The 19,916-nt window shown below is 42.1% G+C and overlaps 2 protein-coding genes across 2 annotated transcripts in view; one reads left to right on the top strand and one right to left on the bottom strand.

Moving 5' to 3' along the window:
- Positions 1-420: 420 nt before the first annotated feature.
- The window catches only part of ANKRD45 (ankyrin repeat domain 45), a 34,019-nt gene continuing 14,523 nt past the window's right edge, over positions 421-19,916 (bottom strand). The window contains 5 exon segments of the mRNA XM_079107430.1: positions 421-4,062; positions 4,065-4,093; positions 9,736-9,874; positions 12,276-12,370; positions 18,609-18,776. Of these exon segments, the coding sequence (XP_078963556.1) occupies positions 3,880-4,062; positions 4,065-4,093; positions 9,736-9,874; positions 12,276-12,370; positions 18,609-18,776 (614 nt within the window). The 3' untranslated portion in view covers positions 421-3,879.
- Positions 14,046-17,542, top strand: TEX50 (testis expressed 50). Its single transcript, XM_079107431.1, is given in 3 exon segments — positions 14,046-15,865; positions 16,780-16,914; positions 16,916-17,542. Coding segments are annotated over 3 exon segments (588 nt in total). The 5' UTR covers positions 14,046-15,538; the 3' UTR covers positions 17,042-17,542.

Below are 19,916 nucleotides of genomic sequence, written 5' to 3'. Positions count from 1 at the left end.
TATAAACCTGCCCTGGATTTGGTCTTTTCCCAGAATTCATTTCTTAGTTTGAAAACTAATCTCTGTCTAGAAAGTCTAGGCATGAGAAGCAACTTTATTTTCAAACCTAGTAAGTACTGGCTCCTCTGTATTTCTTTTAAACTTCGTTTGAAAGCTGAAACGTTCCTTCTCTTCAGCTCCCGTTTAAGAAGCAGCCAGGAGAATGGAGGAAGGAGGGACTGTATAGAGGGATAAGAGCGGTGGGAGGGGTGGGAGGGAGAAAAAAACAGCAATGAGTCAAAAACAATTACCCTAGGTAAGTGTATGATTACAAAACAGTATGCCTCCACCTCATGTGCAAACAGAGAAACAAGATGTATCCCATTTGTTTACAATGAATATGAATTAAAAAAAAAAAAAAAAAAAGCAGCCAGGAGGCACTGGCATGCAGTCTGGAAAGTTCTTAGCAGGATCAGGGTTTATTACTTAAACAACAGCGCAGTCACATATTATGATCTCATCACAAGGCCCTTTTCTCCAGCTTCTCAGGTTCCCCTCTTTCCGATAGACTCCCACAGGCAGCCACTAGAGGCCCTGAAGACTTCTACAGAGGCTCCACTCAAGGCCTGAAGGTTTGAACTCATACTGCACTCTAGAATTTTCTGGTTTCTGTCTACCATGCAGTCCCAAAGCCAGTGTCACATGTTTTCAGTTGTTTTGTCAATTTCTCACTTTCAGGTTCCAAAATGTTCATGTATTATTGCTTACATAAAAGAACACAAAACTGAGTCACTTAAAACAACATTTATTTGACTCACAGCTCTGCAATTTTGGCAGGGCTCAGCAGAGAAAGTTTGTCTCTACTGCATACAGCATCAGTTCGGTGGCTTGACTGAAGAATCCACTTCCTGGATGACTTACATACCTGGCAAGCTGGGGAAGATGGCTGGCTGGAGCTCAGCCAGGGCTGTAACCTGGGGCCTGGGGCCTGGGTTCCTTTCCGTGCAGGTCTCTCCACAGGCTGACTTCTAAGAGTGAGCATCTTAAGAGAATTAGGCAGAAGCCATATCCTGCTTATGATCTAGCCTTGGAGATCACGTGGAATCACTTTCGCTGTAATCTCAGGCCTGCCCAGATCCAAGAGGGGAGAACAGAGACCCATCTCTCCCTGAGGAACGTCCCAACCACACCGCAAGAAGAGCTTGTGAGACGGGAGAAGGGGCTGTCTTGGAGAGCACGGCCTGCCGTAGTCAGTCCTTCACAAGCCAGAGCACCATGAGAACCTCTCCAGCGGTCCACGGGCTTTGCTTGTCTAGAGCACAGTTCTGAGGCTGGGCCACAAGTCAGTTCTGATTCACAACAGAAGTTCCATTGCACATGGCAAAATGACAACAATAAATCTAACATAAAGTTCTAAAATCAAGCTTAATCTATTTAATTTAAAAGGTGAAGCCTTACACTGAGATCATATCTCCCCAACTTTTCTGATGTAAAAATGTGTTTTATTAAATGAAAGTGGTATAGATAGTAGTTTTCTTAATGACATCATATCGATTTCCTCCCCACCTGTTTTTGTTGTTTTTGTTTTTTTTTTTTACATTTTTCTGATCAATGAAATACAAAAATCTAAAGAACCACTCTGTAGAATTTATCATAACAGAATGCCTCTCAAATACTGTGCAGGCTATCTTGAATTATTGGTATGAACTCTGAAGTAGTAATTATCCTGGAAGTTCAGAAAAAGACATGCAGCTACCTGGGTAGACTCTAAATCAACGTACAAGGGCATCTTAACTCGTCCACAAATCTATCTATAGTTCAGCACAACAGGCAACAGGAAACATGAAAATTACAGACCTATAGAAATGAATGAATGTTCAGATCCCCAATCAAAGGAATCTTGGAACTGAGATCCAGGAACCCCTGGGTGATCACTAGGTTCACATGCATGAAAGATGAGACTTAGGAAACAGGTCGGAGCAGAAACCAGACAAGAGTCACAATGCTGGATGTGCACGGCCTGTGTGTTGGAGGAGGAGGGGTGAAATGGGGCAAGGCATAGGCAGGTGTGGAATAAGGTTTGGGAGTCATCTTTATAAAGGCGAGAAGTTCTAGAGATGAATGAAGAACCAATGAGTTCTAAGAAAAAGGTCGTGTTAAAAGCGATTTCATTCACCTACTATTTCCTATCTTACAGACTCTTTAGGTATAAGGAAGAATACAACAAGTCCCTACCTTCAAAAAGCTCCTAATTCACTTGCAGAGACAAAAATGTGAACAATTAAACAGAAGGAGGCTACTGGCCCAATTAGTTCTTTGTCATATTGGGGATAGAGAGGGTGATAGGGCAGAGAATTACAAATTGCTTCACCAAGGCTCAGGACTGAATTCTGAGAGGTTCCCACAGCTGAGCAAGACACAGAAGAGGAGCTGGTGAAGGAGCTAAAAAGGCAGACTGTAAAAAGTACAGGAATCGTGCTTGGCATAAAGGTGCCCATACAAAGAGTTTTATAAACATAGCATCAGCAAATGTATCAAAAGGTACAAAGAGTCTGAGGATAAAGATTGAGAGATAAATAAAAAAGGGAGAGAGGGCTTTATTTTATTTTAGGGGGTTACCAGAAATGTTTCAGTCTTCTTTTGGAATCTCAGAGGTTAAACCCAGGATTCACTCCCTACTTACCAGGAACGCACACCTAGAAAGTAGTGCTGTCTTCAAGATCAAGTTCAGAAAGCACAGAGAGAATAGAAACAAAAGCGCCACCGGGCTCTTCCCAAATTGTTACTTGCTAAGCATACTGCATGAAAAGAACAGACAGATTTCCTTTGTACTGTCCCATAAACACCCACTGAGCCCCCCAGAAACGCTGGGGCGGGGGGGCGGGAAATCACCCTGTGCTTTTGCTCAAGGAAACTAAAACTGAAGTGCTCATGCATCAAAAACATCCCAAATTTTTAAAAATTTAAAATTTTAAAAATTTGGGAGACAACAAGGAATAAATGGGATTTTTTGTTAACATTTTCTTTTCTATTAAACTTTCCCACAAGGTCATAGAAGGTTTCTGAATAAACTAGAAAAAATGATTTTCCAAATCATCAATAGGAAACCAACAATGACATTTAAAATCTAGGAAATATAAAACAGAACAGGAGGGATACTTGTATGGAGTTCCATTATAGTATCTATACTGTGTGAAGTTCCATTATATCTATAGTGCCAAACCTACGGAATAGGGAAAGCTTCTAAATATAAAACTACACAGATTTGTTTTTAATAATCTAAAGATAGAAAGAAGTTAAAGATAAACAGGGATTTTACTGAGAGACTATATCTTACCTTACAGGTAAATTTTAATTTGTAAATAAAAAGTAATAGTTATAACCAAAGGACCCTTATCTGAACAATTATTTCCTTGTTCCAAAATGTCTTTAAGGTTTTTTTTTTGTTTTGTTTTTGTTTTTGTTTTTGTTTTTGTTTTTTTGGTACCAGGGGATTGAACCCAGGGACACTTAACCACTGAGCCACATTCCCCAGCCCTTTTTAAAAATATTTTGAGACAGGGTCTCTCTAAGTCGCTTTGGGGCCTCATTAAGTTGCTGAGGCTGGCTCAGCCTCCAGAGTGTCTGGGATTACAGGCGTGCACCACCAGGTCAAGCTAAGATTTCTTTTTAAGAAAGGGAAAATAATTTTTCCCCCTCAGGAAATAGTTGTCTTTTTCTAATGGACTTCCCCAACTGAATGAAAATTTCTTATGTCAGTTACACAGAAAATAATTAGGTTTTCTAAGTGGTTTTTCAAAGCCTCCACACAGTCTTTGTGAATGATTTCTATCCAAGAGCTTTCCTGAAGGACCTTTGAAAGCCAGGGACCTGAGCTTGCAGGAGAGGCAAGTCCGCACATCAGCATGCCCCACAGGGGAAGCAAAGCAAGGATGACTGAGTTTGTACTTGAGCATTTTTATAAAACCCCACATCAAGTTTTTTGACTTCAAAGGGCATCAATAGGTCTATCTTTGCTGATACTAGAATCAAAACGCATGTTCCGTGGAAAGTGTGATCTTGACTTCTCTTCTGACCATGGCTTAGGTTACAGATTTGGCACTTTTCACTGGACCTGAAACGAAGCAGATTTTAAAATTACATTTAATTAGCTTGTGACAGGAAACAAATGAAGCCAGTTTCTGAACAATGAGCAAGGGGTACATCACTGTGTCCCAGGCTGAACTGGTCACTGATGAAACCCTGGTGTGACTGGTACCTCCCCTCCAATACTCCCTCCTCTTTGTTGTTTAAATACGCAAAGCAGGGAGTCACCTTTTCCTATCATCGGTATTAGCCTTCCTGGTTTGGCCGCTGACTAGTCGGTTTACATAAGTTGTGAACCTTTCTTGTCTCCATTGCTTCATGTAAGATGAAGACCATTTCAGAGGATCCGTCAAGGTCTCACATTCTATGACACGGAAGTGCTTGGTGGGGACGTGACACTGGGGACTTGCAGGGAGTGGCAATTCTACTGCAGGAGAGGGTTTGGGCCAGGCCAGGCCAGTGCCAGCAGTGGAACAGGTGGCAGCCCAGGTCTGAATCCTCCGGCTCCTGGACTACACGAGTCTCTCTCCCTCTCCTCCATCCGTTTTACAAGAAGAGACATTATTCTCCACATTTAATCTCTCTCTCTTCAACCCCAAAGCCTGTTTAATAGCACCCAACTGCCCAGAAAATAAAGCCCAAACATCTAAGCTTTCTGCAGCAGTCGTGATAAAATGATCAAGACTCGCTGCAGCCTTCTCTCCTGCCGCTGGACGGACTCTGCATTGAGCAGATGGGCACTTCCTTCTACTCCTGTCTGAAGCTCTGCTCAGCCGGTGCCTTCCTCCCGGAAGCCCCTCCACACCCCCTTCACTCTGGCTTCAGGGGGACAGTTCCTCTTTCTTCACGATGCTGTCTTTCCAACTTTGGCTTCTCCGAACACATACAGCACTGAGTTTACCCTTTCAGGTGTATGTGTGTGACCTACAGACGAGAGGATGACAGGCCCCTTAAAGACAGAGACGGTCGAAAGCCTGTCCGCCTTCAGGGAACCATCGCGGGTGCTGCCTGAATGCTAACTAGGTGTCAGTTATTGACAGCAAGGAATATGCTGCCGCATCACCTAGACAAGGTGAAGTGTCCTGACCCATTAAATGACTCATAAATGACTCTTTTGATAAACATAAACATCTTAGGAGCGAGACATCCACACACAAAAGAATGAAACCCATACGAGACGGCTCACAGAACTACAGGTGAAACTAAGACCCAAAACTCCTAGAAGAAAAAGAATCAAACCTTGGTAAACCTGGATCAGGCAATGGTTTTTTGGATATGACACTGAAAACCAAAAACAGATAAATTATGCTTCATCGAATTTAAGATCTTTCATGATTTAAAAAATATAATTAAGAAAATGAAAAGATAATCCTCAGAATTGGAGAAGATATCAGAATCATATTCTGATAAGGGGTCTGTATCCAAACTACAAAGAACTCTTACACTAAATAATAAAAAGCCAGGCGTGGTGACTCATGCCTATGATTCCAGCTACTTGGGAAGCTCAGTCAGGAGAATTGCAAATTCGAGACCAGTCTCAGAGACTTAGAGAGGACCACAGCAGCTTAGCAAGACCCTATCTCAGAATAAAAAAAGAAAAAGAACTGGGCATCACAGCCAACATCATTCTTAATGGAGAAAAACCGAAAGCATTCCCTCTAAAGACTGGAACAAGACAGGGAGGCCCTCTCTCACCACTTGTAATCAGCATTGTGCTTCAAATACTAGCCAGAGCAATTAGACAGACCAAAAAAATTAAAGAGATATGAATAGGAAAGAACTCTGGCTATCGCTATTTGCTAATGACATGATTCTGTATTTAGAGGATCTAAAAAACTCCACCAGAAAACTTCTAGAACTAATAAATGAATTCAGCAAAGTAGCAGGATATAAAATCAATACTCATAAATCTAATGCACTTCTATTCATAAGTGATGAATCCTCTGAAAGAGAAATTAGGAAAACTACTCCTCTCGCAATAGCCTCAAAAAAAAAAAAAAAAAACTTGGGAATCAATCTAACAAAAGAAGTGAAAGACCCCTACAATGAAAACTACAGAACACCAAAGGAAAACCTTAGAAGATGGAAAGATCTCCCATGTTCTTGGATAGGCAGAATTAATATTCTCAAGATGGTCATACTTCCAAAAGCACTATACAGATTTAATGCAATTCCAATTAAAATCCCAATGACATTCCTCACAGAAATAGAGAAAGCAATCGTGAAATTAATCCGAAAGAACAAAAGACCCAGAATAACCAAAGCAATCCTGGGCAGAAGGAGTGATGCAGGAGGTATCACAATACCAGACCTTAAACTTTACTATAGAATAATAGTAACAAAAACGGCATGGTGTTGGGACCAAAATAGACAGATAGATCAATGGTACAAAATAGAAGACACAGAGACAAACCCACATAAGTACAGTTATATCATACTAGACAAAGGAGCCAAAAACATACAATGGAGAAAAGATAGCCTCTTCAACAAATGGTGCTGGGAAAACTGGAAATCTACATGCAGCAGAATGAAACTAAACCCCTATCTCGCACCCTGTACAAAACTCAACTCAAAATGGATCAAGGATCTAGGAATTAGACCTGAGACCCTTCACCAAATACGAGAAAAAGTAGGTCCAAGTCTTCATCATGTTGGCTTAAGGCCAGACTTCCTTAACGAGACCCCCAGAGTGCAAGAAATAAAAGTAAGAATCAATAAATGGGATGGATTCAAACTAAAAAGTTTTTCTCAGCAAAGGAAACAATCAATAATGTGAAAAGAGAGCCTACAGAGTGGGAGAAAATCTTTTCCATACACACTTCAGACAGAGCACTAATCTCTTATAAAGAACTTACAAAACTTTACGCCAAAAATACGAAGACCCCAATCAATAAATGGGCTAAGGAACTGGACAGATACTTCACAGAAGAAGATATACAGGAAATCAACAAATATATGAAAAAATGCTGATCATCTCTAGTAATTAGAGAAATGCAAATTAAAAGCACCCTAGGATTTCATCTAACTCCAATTAGAATGGCCATTATCAAGAACACAAGCAATAATGTTGATGTGGATGTGGGGAAAAAGGCACACTCGCACATTGCTGGTGGAGTTGCGAATTGGTGCAGTCACTCTGGAAAGCAGTATGGAGATTTCTCAGAAAACTTAGAATGGACCCACTTTTTGACCCAGCTATCCCACTCCTCGGCTTATACCCAAAGGACTTAAAATCAGCATACTACAGTAAAGCAGCCACATCAATGTTTATAGCAGTTCAATTCACAATAGCTAGATTGTGGAACCAACCTAGATGCCCTTCAATAGATGAATGGATAAAGAAACTGTGGTATATATACACAGTGGACTACTACCTAGTTATAAAGAAGAATAAAATTATGCCATTTGCTTGTAAATGGATGGAGTTGGAGAATATCATGCTAAGTGAAATAAGCCAATCCCAAAACACCAAAGGCCAAATGTTTTCTCTGATAAGTGGATGATGATACATAACAAGGGTGGGTGGGGAGGATGGGGGGCAGCAAGAGAAGAATGGAGGAACTTTGCATTGTGTAGAGGGAAGTGGAGCAGGAGGGGGTGGGAAAGGAAAGATAGTGGACTAGAACAGACATTATTACCCTATGTACATGTATGATTACAGGAATGGTGTGAATCTACTTTGTGTACAACCATAGAAATGTTGTACAATGAATCAAAATACGGTCTGTAAAAATAAATAAATATATAAATAAATAAATAAAAGAAAATAGAAAGGACTGGGCATGTAGTTTAGTGGTAAAGCACCCCTAGTTTCAATCCTAGTGTCAACAAAAAAATAAATAATAAAAAGACAACCCAACTTAAAAATGACAAAGAATCAAACATTTCTCCAGAGCAAATATACAAATGGCAAATAAAAACATAAAAGATTATTAGTAATTAGGAAAATGCAAATCAGAACTATAGTAAGATACCACTTCACACCATGCAAGATGGCTAACGTATAAAAAGACTAACAAGGGACTGGGGCTGTAGCTCAGTGGCAGAGTGCTTGCTTAGCATGTGTGAGGCACTGGGTTCCACTTCAGCACCACATAAAAATAAACAAATAAAGGCAATAACAAATGTTGACCAAGATAGAGAAACTGAAATCCCTATATGCTACTGATAGGGATATAAAATAGAACACACAGTTTAGCAGCTCCTCAAAAGCTCAGACACAGCTACCACGTGGCCCAGCAATTTCACTTCTATTTATATATCAAAGAAAAATGAAAACAGGTGGCCACACAAAAATTTATACATAAAAGCCCACAGCAGCATTGTTTTAATAAGAGAAAGAGTGGAAATTAAATGTCCATCAACTGATGGATGGATTAAATTTGTATCCATGTGTGGAAAGTTTTCAGTCATCAAAAGGAAAGAAGACCTGCTACATGTCCCAACGTGGGTGAACCTTAAAAACATGCTAAGTGGCAGACACCAGCCACAAAAGACAGCACATGTTTTTTGTTTTTTTGTTTTTTTAATTTATGAAATGTTCAGAACAGACAAATCCATAGAGACAGGGAAAGTAAGTTAGTGGTTGCAGGGCTTGGGCAGGGAGGAATGGGAAGAGTCTGCTAATAGCACAGGGTTTCCTTTTCGGGTAGTAAAATGTACCAAAGTTAAGAGAGTAGTGATAACTATACAGCTTTTTGACTATACTGAAAGCCATTGAATGGGCCCTTTGAAAAGATGACTTTTATAGTAGGAGAACTGTATCCCACTAAAGCTGTTATTTTAAGAATCTCAGGTATGCCTGCCACCAGGGCTGATACAGTACTTTCCGCTATGAGCATGGTATTCCCACAGAAGGCTTTTCCCCAATACAAAATTAAAATGCTGGGAAAAAAAAACATTTTTTTTTTCTAATTCTGTTGCCCTATCTCCCTTTCTGTATTTGAGAACCACAAGTCAAAATCATAAGGCATAGTAATCACATAAAACTTGATGACTGATAATAGTAATGTCAATATTATTATTATTAGGCACTTCCTATATAAAGAATTCGGTTATCATTATTAGTTTTCATTAATAATGAAATAGGGAGCTGTATCATGAATTAGTGCTTGTAACAAAGTTAACGACTATTTAATGGACTGTTAAGATCACGGTTTCAATAGCCAGATTATGGAACCAACCTAGAGGCCCTTCAATTGATGAATGGATAAAGAAACTGTGGTATATATATATACAATGGAATATTACTCAGCCATAAAGAAAAATAAAATTATGGCATTTGCAGGCAAATGGATGAAACTGCAGAATATCATGCTAAGTGAGATTAGCCAATCTCAAAAAGCCAAAGGACAAATGATCTCGCTGATAAGCGCATGATGACACATAATGGGGGGTGGGAGGGAGGCAAGAATGGAGGAAGGAGGGACTATATAGAGGGAAAAGAGGGGCATGGGAGGGTGGGGGGGAAGGAAAAAATAACAGAACGAATCAAACACCACTACCCTATGTAAATGTATGACTACACAAATAGTACACCTCTACTTCACGTGAGAGAAAAAGTTGTACCCCATTTGTTTACAATAAAATAAAAAAAAATCACAGTTTCTCAGAAACAACAACACTGAAGCTGATTTCCATCCTTCCGACCATCTTTTATCCAAAACTCACGTGGCATAGTCATCTTCACAAGGATGGGAGTCACGGTATCTTCCAACAGTTGCTTCTGCTCAAAAAGCTCGTCAATGGAAGCGTCTGTGTGGGTTTCCAGCCACTCGGTTTTTGCACGACACGCATTGAGGACGTGGTTCTAGGGACAGAAATAGAGAATTTATTTTCCGCCTATTTGTTGGAAAACTGCAAGACTCTATAGTACCTCTAGGCACTGGTCTTTTGTCCCCTGACGTGACAGGGGTGGAGCCCAGGCTCTTGCTCATGCTGGGCCCCTGCTGTGTTCTACCAGAGCTACAGCCCCAGCTGCAGCATCTCCACGCCAGCACAAGCCCGTCCACCCGGGGAGCTGGACTGTTCCGGGTCTGCGCTGGCCAACGCAGTAGCCATTAAATAGCTCTTGAGTCCTAGAAATGTGACTAGGGTGACTGAGGAAATGAATCTAAATTCTGCTTAATTTTAAATCATTCGACCTTAAATAGCAACATGGGACTTTGGATACTGAACTGAACAATGCAGCTCTCACATGGTGGGAAGTGAGTTAACAGAACTCATCACCGAGAGTCAAGAAGACTTGCATGTTCTTGCACCTTTCTTTAAGCCCTGTGACGGAGCTTTGCAAAGGCTAGAAAAGAGCCCAACCGTGTGCGCTGCAGGCAACCAACAGGCCACTGGTAGCTGATCTCTCCAAAAAAAGCTCGGTCTCCCTGGACGCCTCTCCATCCACATTGTGAAATCACCTCACTGCACAGCACTGCAAACTTCTGAAGTCTGATTTAAGACGTTTATCACCCTGTACCTCATAAATATGTACAATGTGTCAGTTGAAGAATGCAATTAAAAAGCGAAATAAAAGAAAAATGTTCACCGCACTATGCTTTGTAATAATAAAGAGAACAGAATAAATTTATGATGCAGAAGTGGATTTAGAAAGGTGTTCATAAGATATCATTACAAGGAGCCCAGCACATCCACGCACACCTGCAAGCCCAACCACTAGGGAGGCTGAGGCAAGTTCCAGGCCAGCCTCAGCAACTTCGTGAGACCTGGAGCGCTGGGGATGTGCTTCTCTGGTAGCTTGCCCCTGGATTCAAACCCCACTACCTTAAATATATGTATATATATACATTTTTTATATATTTATATATGTATATATATTTATATATTATATATTACATATATAATTATACATGTATTTATATATTATTAAGAGGGGGAAGCAAATTACAGAATAATATTACTAGTATTATCCCATTTTTATAAAAATAAAATATCCCTTAACCCCTATTATATGGGAACATACATATGCTTTTGTAAGTGAAGGAAAAAATATGATGAAATTAACACAAGATTATTATTAGAGCCTCATGGTAAAAGACTGGAAATGGAAAAGGAAAAACTATTAAGTTTGTTTTAGATGTTTCTTTTATTTTTTTTCTGGTTATTTCAGAGTTTACACTTTCTAGTTCAGATAACTAAATTTTTAAAACTTGAAATTAAAAGACCTTTCTAATAACTAACAAAGCACTACTCCTTTGTGCAAAGAAAATTTTCTTTTTGCAGATCTAATAGCTTCATAAGCTGTTCCAACAGAATTTTTCCTGTACCTTGTTTGTTTCACAAGAGATGCTGTAGAGTGCTGTATAAGGGTCAAGTGCGATGTGTAACTGATCAAGTTCTCAGACTTGCTGATGTCTTTTTAGCAATAGCTAATTCTTTTTCATATAAATTATGTCAGAGAAAATTCACAGAGCATCCTGCACAGAAATGCATAAGAGAATTTAAAACCAAAATGTATTTCTGTCTGATACCAGGAGCATATATTTAATGCACATCTGAACTAGTCCAGACAGTACTTAAATATAGCAAGGTATCAAGCTGGCTTTGAAATTAGTTATCTTCATATCTAGGGATCTTTTTCCCCATTATGGAAAATTTGATACGTTAAAATACATGTATTCTATATGTGCTCATGCACATATATTAAAATGTATAATTACATCTAAATTTTGAAGGAAAACAATGAAATGAACATCAGGAGACCGCAGGGGCTGCACCAGAAGAACAGGAAACTACCAGTACTCCCAGCTCAGTTCCGCGCTCCCTACCCCAGCAGCACCTCCAGGAGAGAACCACATCTTTGCTCATTCCTTTGTTTGCCTTTAAAAAAAAAAAAAAAATTTGCCCCCATATGTAGGTGTTCCAAAATGATACAGTTTGTTTTCAAGCTTTATAAAAATTCCTGTAGTCTATGGTGAGTGGTTTCCACTCAGCATTACATTTCTAACCTTCATCCACACTGTCGGGGGTGACGTTTAGTCACCTCTGTGTCACTCCTTAACGTGACCTCATTCCATTTTGTGCAGGCTGTCTCTTACTAGCAGGTGGGAAGCAAGGGAGGCTCCACCCCCTCCTCTCCCCTGCCCTCACCCCTCCTTCCCCTTCCCTCCCTGCCCATCTCTAGAGCACTAGTGTGGGAAGTAAGACCCGAGACAAAACGCTCAGGACTTCCAGGACAAGAAACGATCACCGTGCAGTACCTTGTCTTCCTTCAGAAGCTTCCCTGGTCCCTTTTCTGGGTCTGTAATGGTTAAAGTGACCTTCGTGATGTATTTTTTCAGAGCCAGTCTTGCATCTGAAAGACAGTAAGAGGGTGTGGGGGTGCACATCTGTAATCCCAGCTAACTGGGAGGCTGAGGCAAGAGGAAGACGAGTTCAAGGCCAGCCTGGAGAACCAAGTGAGAAGGTCTCTCAAAATAAAAATCAGAAAGGGCTGCGGGGTGTGGCTTCATGGTAAAGTGCCCCTGGGTTCGCTCGCCAGTACACACATACACACATATATGTATATATGCTCAACTGTTCACAAAGTACATTACATATCTTGAATTTTGTAAAGAGTTGTGTGTCAGAGATTTCTTGTCATTTTTTTGGAGCACTCGGTGTGTTTCTAGAATTGTGCTAAGTGTTTTGAAAAACAAAGGAAATATAAAACATGAAACCTGATTCCCAAGAGCATGTATCCATTAAAACATCTCTTCTGGCAAAAGGAACCACAAAAAATATTTCTAACAGACAGGCTGTCACTTGCTTTATTCCTCTCGATCCCTCATAAAAATTCAAAAATAGCTTTCCTCTTTAAAAAAAAAAAACAAAAAAGCAAAACTCCATTCGCTGTAGCACCCGTAGCAGTGTTATCACAGCATCTGCAAGACCTGTTCAAATAGTTATATTAACTGCTGTCGTAAATAAAAGACTCAAGTAAATGGAAGGACTTATCATATTCCCAGCTGAAACAGTGAACATTGTAAATTAGATTAGTCCCAAATTAATTTAAATGCTGGTGTGTTCGTCTTCGGGGACTGCTATATAAAATCACCACTCGTGGGGTGGCTTGAAACAACACAAACTCATCCCCTCACAGTCCCAGAGGGGCAATCAGAGCTCGGGTCCCCTGGTCTCCAGTCGACTGCCGCCTGTGGCCCCTTGCTCCATCACTCAGACACACCACCTGACCCCTGCTCCCACCTTCAAATCCCCTTCTCCTCCGTGTGCACCTCCCTCTGCCTTTCACTCATAAGGATACCATAGTTAGATTGAGATCCCACCTGGATAATCCGGGATAATCTGCCCATCTCAAGATTCTTGACTCAAGGACCTGCAAAGTCCCTTCCTCCCTCTGAGGTAGAAGTCGTCAGCTCCAGGGGTTAAACCCTGGGTATCTGTGGTACCCATCACTCAGCCCACCGCAGCCTTCACTCTCCCTCCTTCAGAATCCACGTCTACCCCACGTCCGAAATACATTCCCGCCAGCCCAACATCCCCGTGAATCATTACGACATCGACTCTACCCCAATCCTCATCTAAATGTCACAACTCAAAACTCTCAAACCTCAGATTTTTAATCATCTAAACAAAGTATAGGTGAGGCTTGGCATGACCAATCCCAAGGCAGACACCTCTCTCTCCGCGGACCTGGCAAATTGAAAACAAGTTATCTTCTTCTAGACAGTAAGATGGGATGGGCAGAGAAGAAGGTACAGACGCTGCCATCTGGAAATGGGCAAAGAGCAGGAAGAAGGGTATCACCAATCCCAAGCAATTTTGAAACACAGCAGGGAAGATTCCCCTCCCTTGGTATTGAGGCCGGGGATGATCCTCCGTGGCTTAAGATTCCCCTCTGGACTTGAGGTTCTACCCAGCCACTACTCCTTCCTTTTTCACAAAAGATTCCATGTGCTCACAGCTAAATAGCTTTCTTAGTCTATTTCTCTAGAATTTTGGGAGAACAGTAACTTTGTCCTCTCTTTGTTCCTTTGTCTTAGCTGCTATTTCTACTGGTGTAACATTCCCAAAAACCTGTGGGTCTCCCAGCCTGTCACAAGATTCAGTCCCTGAGATGGGGCTCCGCCACAGGTCTTTCACGGATAACCTCACTCCCATCCCTGACTTCTGCAGAGCTGGCTGGGGGGATCCGTAAGCCACACTCCCTAATCTCTTCGGCACTAACAAAAAACTGTCCCACCACATCACTGGCCTTCTCCCCAGAGCATATTTTCTGGACAGTGGCTTTCTTAAGTTGAGAACCGGTGTTAACCGGTTTTCTGTTACATAGTAAGAGGGCTGAGATAGTCAGCTTCTAAAAAGAGAAGGTTTGGTGTGGCTCAGTTTCATAGCTTCAGTCCACAGTCACTTAGGCAGCACGTTCTAGCAAGGAACGTGTGGAGCCAAGCCGTTCACCTCAGGGCCAGGAACAAGCAAGCAGAAAAGAAGGCGCTGCGGCCCTACAACCACCTGCAAGGTGAGCTGCATGAGGTCCACCCTGAGGGTCCACCACCTCCCCACAGCACAGCTGGGGACCAGGCCCTTAGACACAAGCCTTCGGGGGACACTCTTCAGCAGTGCCTTTTGCAATCTGGATGGGCTGGGAATTTCCCAAACCATCATGCCCTGTTCCCTTTTTGCTTAATAGTTTTTCCCCTCAATTTATCCCCTTCCTTTCACAGTTTACTACTGAACACCTGGGTTCATTCCCCAGGGCTGCAAAACATAAATAAATAAGCATATTTATTTATTTCCTGGTAATTTTGAGAAGTCCTCTCTGCGTGGCCACCTACCCAAATTCTACTCATTCTTTGAGGCCCACTCAAATAACGTTCTGTGAAACGTCCCAACCGCCCCAGGGAGAACTCATTGCCTCCTCAATGCTGCCTGGTATGATTTCATGTAGCTCTCTTCTTACTCCGTCTCTGTTATCTTCTTGGTTTTGCTCTTACTAACAGACTGTTAGCTCCTTCAAAGCAAGGTCTGCAGGCCACCTTTTAATCACGTACCCACCTCCTCACCACCTTATCTTTTTTCCCATGCCATGCCATCTCCCTTGCCTTCATCCACAGCCTGACAGCACCAAGGGTTATTGTTTCCAGGAGATTTTATTAATATGCTGACATACTTATTGTTGAATTTATTAATCAGCAAAATATTAGTAAATTCTTCATTAAAGAAACTCAAACCTTGCGAGCAAAAGGCAACAAGAGGTATCTCCAAGAGACCTCAGGGGATTGGTCAGGTGACACCTCTCAGTTCCAGAGCAGTTCTTTATGACATCACTGAATTTATTCCTGTATCACCGTGACCCATGACGGTACAATAACCATTGCTGCATCTTGCCAGGTATATTTTGCTGACCAGCACGATTTTCTGAAATGCTTCAACTGAAGCACCATATGAACTGGTACTCAGGGCACATTCTGCTCTGTCTCTGATCAATTTTTTAGCTAGAAGTTTTCTTCCCCAGTGAGAAAGAATGGCATCTGACCGAGGACTATCCCTGGTTCTTCTTCTGTTGCTTACCTGCTTCTTCAGGAAGAGTGTCTGCATTTGTGATGGAACAATCTGGACAAAGGTTGGATGGGAGATTTTTCCAGAAGAAGTGCACTATCTGAAAGTGAAGCCTCCTCCCTCTCACTGTCTGCCCTACCCTCTGGACAGACTGTGCTGCAACTTTGCCAACATGGACCTACTTCAGAGTTGTTTGCACCTCACTTATATCTTAGCGCAAGCTCTCGTTTTAATCCTGTCTGTCTTATCTGGGCATTATCTGTGGATGAAATGGAAGAAACACCAAAAAAAGGTGAATTCATGGTGTAAACAGTAACGGTGACAGCATCTGAGAGTTTAGAACGTAAGATCAGCCATTTCTTTGAAGAAAGGTTATTCCTCTTTGCAACCTGCCCCTCCCCACTCATCCCCAACATCTGGCAGAGTGCCTTGCACGTAAGTGTGTCATGAATAGAAGGGCCTTAACCTCGCCTGGCCCAGCCCTTCTATTTCAAGTCTCAAAACACAGCAGAAAAGCAGCGTACCACCGGCGAGGAATGTGCAGAAAGGGGGCGCCGTCCGTCGGGGCTTCGTCCCCTCCTCCCCAACTGTCCTGCGAAACCAAGGGTCTGGAACAACAGAGCTCTTAGATTCTTTCTGGGTCTGTCCAAAACGCTAAGTAGGGAAGTTGGCATGTACTTTTTAAATGGATAGTAAATTCATTTCTAGTGTTAGGAACTTTCTGAGAAACAGAGCTCCTTGACTAATTTCCTGCCTTGCCAGCAGATGACACCACAGTTTGAGGCCATCTTAAAACCCCCTGACCAAACCCAGACTACAGACAACAACCAGGAAAACCTTCTTGACCTTCAGAATAGCTTATATATCTAGGAGTGTTCCCCTGTTTTTAAAATGCCTATGATTTAGGGTCTTACATGTTCAGGAAGGAAAACGTTCTGATAATATTGAACTAACTGCCCCAGCACAGTGCTCTAACACAGACAGCACTGATGACATGTGGCTGACAGTGATCTTGGTCAAGTAATCCGATACCGCATGTATATAAACAAGCATTTCTTCTGCGTTTATACCTTTTTTCTATAGTAAGTTTTCTTTTATGTAAATGGTGGATGTGTGTATTTGAATAGAATTTAAGCTTATATGTTCAGAGTATAGATTAAACTCAAACTAAGATGCAATCTATGACATTCGCTTCTCTCCTTTCAGCTGAAAAAGCAAGCCTCCTTAGATAAATCTGGCAATGCTCTAGAAAGCCCATCCATCTATGACATTGACCAAATACTCTGCAGACTGCTGGCCACCACGTCCACGATGACCAAGTACCTGAAGCAGGTGTCCCACCAATTCTTCCTCTAAGAAAGTTAAGCACCGCGAATTAAAGAGGAAGAAAAGTGGAGGAGGAGGAGGAGGAGCCAGAGGACACTACACACACACACACACACACACACACACTCACGCACAAGTGTAGCTCAGTCACACATGGAGATCGCACAGGAAATCTATTGAGAGGAACTTATCTAAGGATAAAAATGGTTCTTTAGGGGCCTCGGTCATTGTTTTGGCCACAATCTTTGCTGAAATTTTCCAAAACTCTCTGGATTTCCATCCAACTAAGACAGAATCCCTCCTTACTAACATGGCTCCCCGAGTCTAATGAAGAGGCTTGGCCTGGCACTCAGTATGCTCCGGCCGCGGTCACCGCAGCAGCGTTTTGCGAGCGCTGACCACGTGTCAGGTGCTGTGCTTGGTGCTCTGTATCACCTCGTTTCACTCCTGAGCTCTCAAGAAGACAGCCACCGCCCCTTTTTCAGAAAGGGAAGCCAAGGTGTAGAGCATTCAAGTAACTTGTCCAAGGTCATACAGGTTTCCAGTGGAGACACCAGAGGCCACGCACTCAACCCTTTTGTTACCCTACCGTGCCACAGCCTACCCGTGCCAACGATGACTGACTGCCTCACCAAAGCAATCTGGCCCCAACACGCCACCTTCATTCCCGTCTCTTTCCCTTCTATCGTGTCTTCCAATCCCACCCATCCCCCAAGGCCCAGCCCAGCCCCACCAGGTTGACTTCATGTTCTCTGACGGCCCCGTAGCATGGACGGCCTGCTCTACTGTCACCAAAATCTCACTGGTGTAATCACATAACTGGTGACTGTGTTTATAGGTGATCGTTCCCCCCAACACATATCCAGAAGGCAGGAACCAGTTGTCCCCACAGCGACACTGGCACATTGAATAGTGGGCACTGAACAAATGCTTGCTAAAAACATGAATGCCAGGCAAAATAAATGCTTGGACTTCCGAAGTACTGGGTTGTTTTTTTGTTTTTTTGTTTTTTGTTTTTTGTTTTTTGGGTGCTAGGGATCAAACCCAGGGCCTTGGGGTTTTTAAGTCAACGTTTGTACCCATACAAATTTACACAGGTGTACTTTCCTGAAATTTCTTTCAGCGATATCTACATGGTTGTAGCACATAGTTTTTTGAACTTTGTATTGAAGTCTAATAGACAAACAGAAAAGTACACAAATCATAAGTATACAGCTCAATGAATTTTCATAACCAGCACCCAAATTAAGAAAAAGACACTACATCCCAGAAGTCCTCTCATGCCACAAGGGTAACTATCATTCTGATTACTAACACCATAGAGTAACTTTACCCAAACAAATATTTTCTTAATTATAATTTTTTAATCTGTGGAATTAAAAATATTACTGGAATATGCTATTTTTTAGACAATTAAGGAATAATCTACTTTGCCTGAGTCTCTAAGAAAACAGCCTTGAACATGTCGTATGTATAGCCTTATGGAAAATTATTTGTTAAATTGTTAGCTGTTGGTAGATCCACAATTTCCAATATATACAGCTCCTACTAAGTGCAATAGTTTAGGCCAATAGTGAAATAGGAACATGTCATGTTATTGCCAGTAGTTACTGCAGTTGTGCCTACAAATGAAACCTCTAGATGGAGGGTGAGATGCTAATGGTCCCTCTCCATCACGTCAGTCAGTTTCCACCACGGAGCATCCTCACCTGCCCAGTCCAGAAACTCGACGCACTCAGCCTGGGAATACCGAGCGGCAACGTCCCGAGCTCGTTCGTTGTTGTAGTTTAGCGCTTCTATATCGACATCCAGTTCCACCAGGGCTTTCAGGGTTTCCAGACGACCCCAGGCCGCAGCACAGTGTAGGAGGGTGTACCCTGTCAGACAGAACGAAGAGGGTCAGGTCAAACAGACACGGACAGTCCCCAACTTAGGAAGGTCTGACACGATTGTTTGACTTTACATGGTGGGAAAGCCATATGTGTTCCGTGGAAACCATGTTTGGAACTTTGATACATGATCTTTCCCAAGGCTAGCAATGGGTGGTCCGGTACTCTTGTGATGCTGGGAAGCAACAGTGGGCCCAGCTCCCAGGCGGCCTGCAATCAGGCAGTCGACAAGTGGGCACTCTCCAGGGTACAGTGTTGCTAAGCTGTGAATAGGTCGGATATGTTAAATGCATTTTCCGCATATGGTATTTTACAATTAAGTCTGTTGGTCATAACCCCGTCATAAGTCAAAGTGCATCTGTATTACATTTTAGGCTATTTTTTTGCAGTAGAATATCATAATCGCAAGTATTAAATAATTACTATGGGCTGGGTACTCAGTGCTTTATATAGGATGAACTCATTTAATGTGATAAAAGTTCTACGGTGTCAGAATTATTGTAATTCTCTTCTTACAGATAAGGAAACTAAAGTCCAGAGAAGTTAAGAGACTCGGTCGAGGAACACAGCCAGTAAATGATGGACACAAGGCACTGACGCAGGCAGTCTGAGTCCTGAGCTCTGGCACATCAGCGGAAGAAGATAACCTCCCCAGCAGTTGCCTCTTTGGAACAACGGAATCTCCTACCTTAAGGAATTTTCATAGAATTCTAAGTACCCTATCACTACCGATAACAGTGTCACACAAATCACCACAACTGTGTGTGCTTTGGTTTAGAAATAAATCATTTGTATTAAAGCTGAAATTATGGCATGCCTCATTAGAAAGTAATTTCTTAGACTTACTGAGGTGACTACTAGGAGGAGCTAACTGTAAAGGGGTGCTTCCTCAAGACTTTTCAGACTGACTTTTTAAAATCAAATCAAAGATCATTGTTTTAACTCACTGTTTTGAGAGCCCCCCAGGAACACAGCAACCAGCAACCATGCCCTGGCAGGAAATGCGGGGAGCGGAAGGCAGGCGTCCCTTTCATAGGACGCTGCTTTACCTGGCGGACAGCCTGAAGCCGTGACCCATCCATGACCCAAGGTCCGTCACACAGGAGGCGTGTTCACACTGGCACGTGT

This window comes from Sciurus vulgaris, assembly GCF_902686455.1.
Source record: "Sciurus vulgaris genome assembly, chromosome: 12".
In the NCBI taxonomy this organism is placed as follows: Eukaryota; Metazoa; Chordata; class Mammalia; order Rodentia; family Sciuridae; genus Sciurus; species Sciurus vulgaris.
Note: the sequence above shows the minus strand (reverse complement) of the source record. Positions and strands in the feature narration are given on the sequence as shown.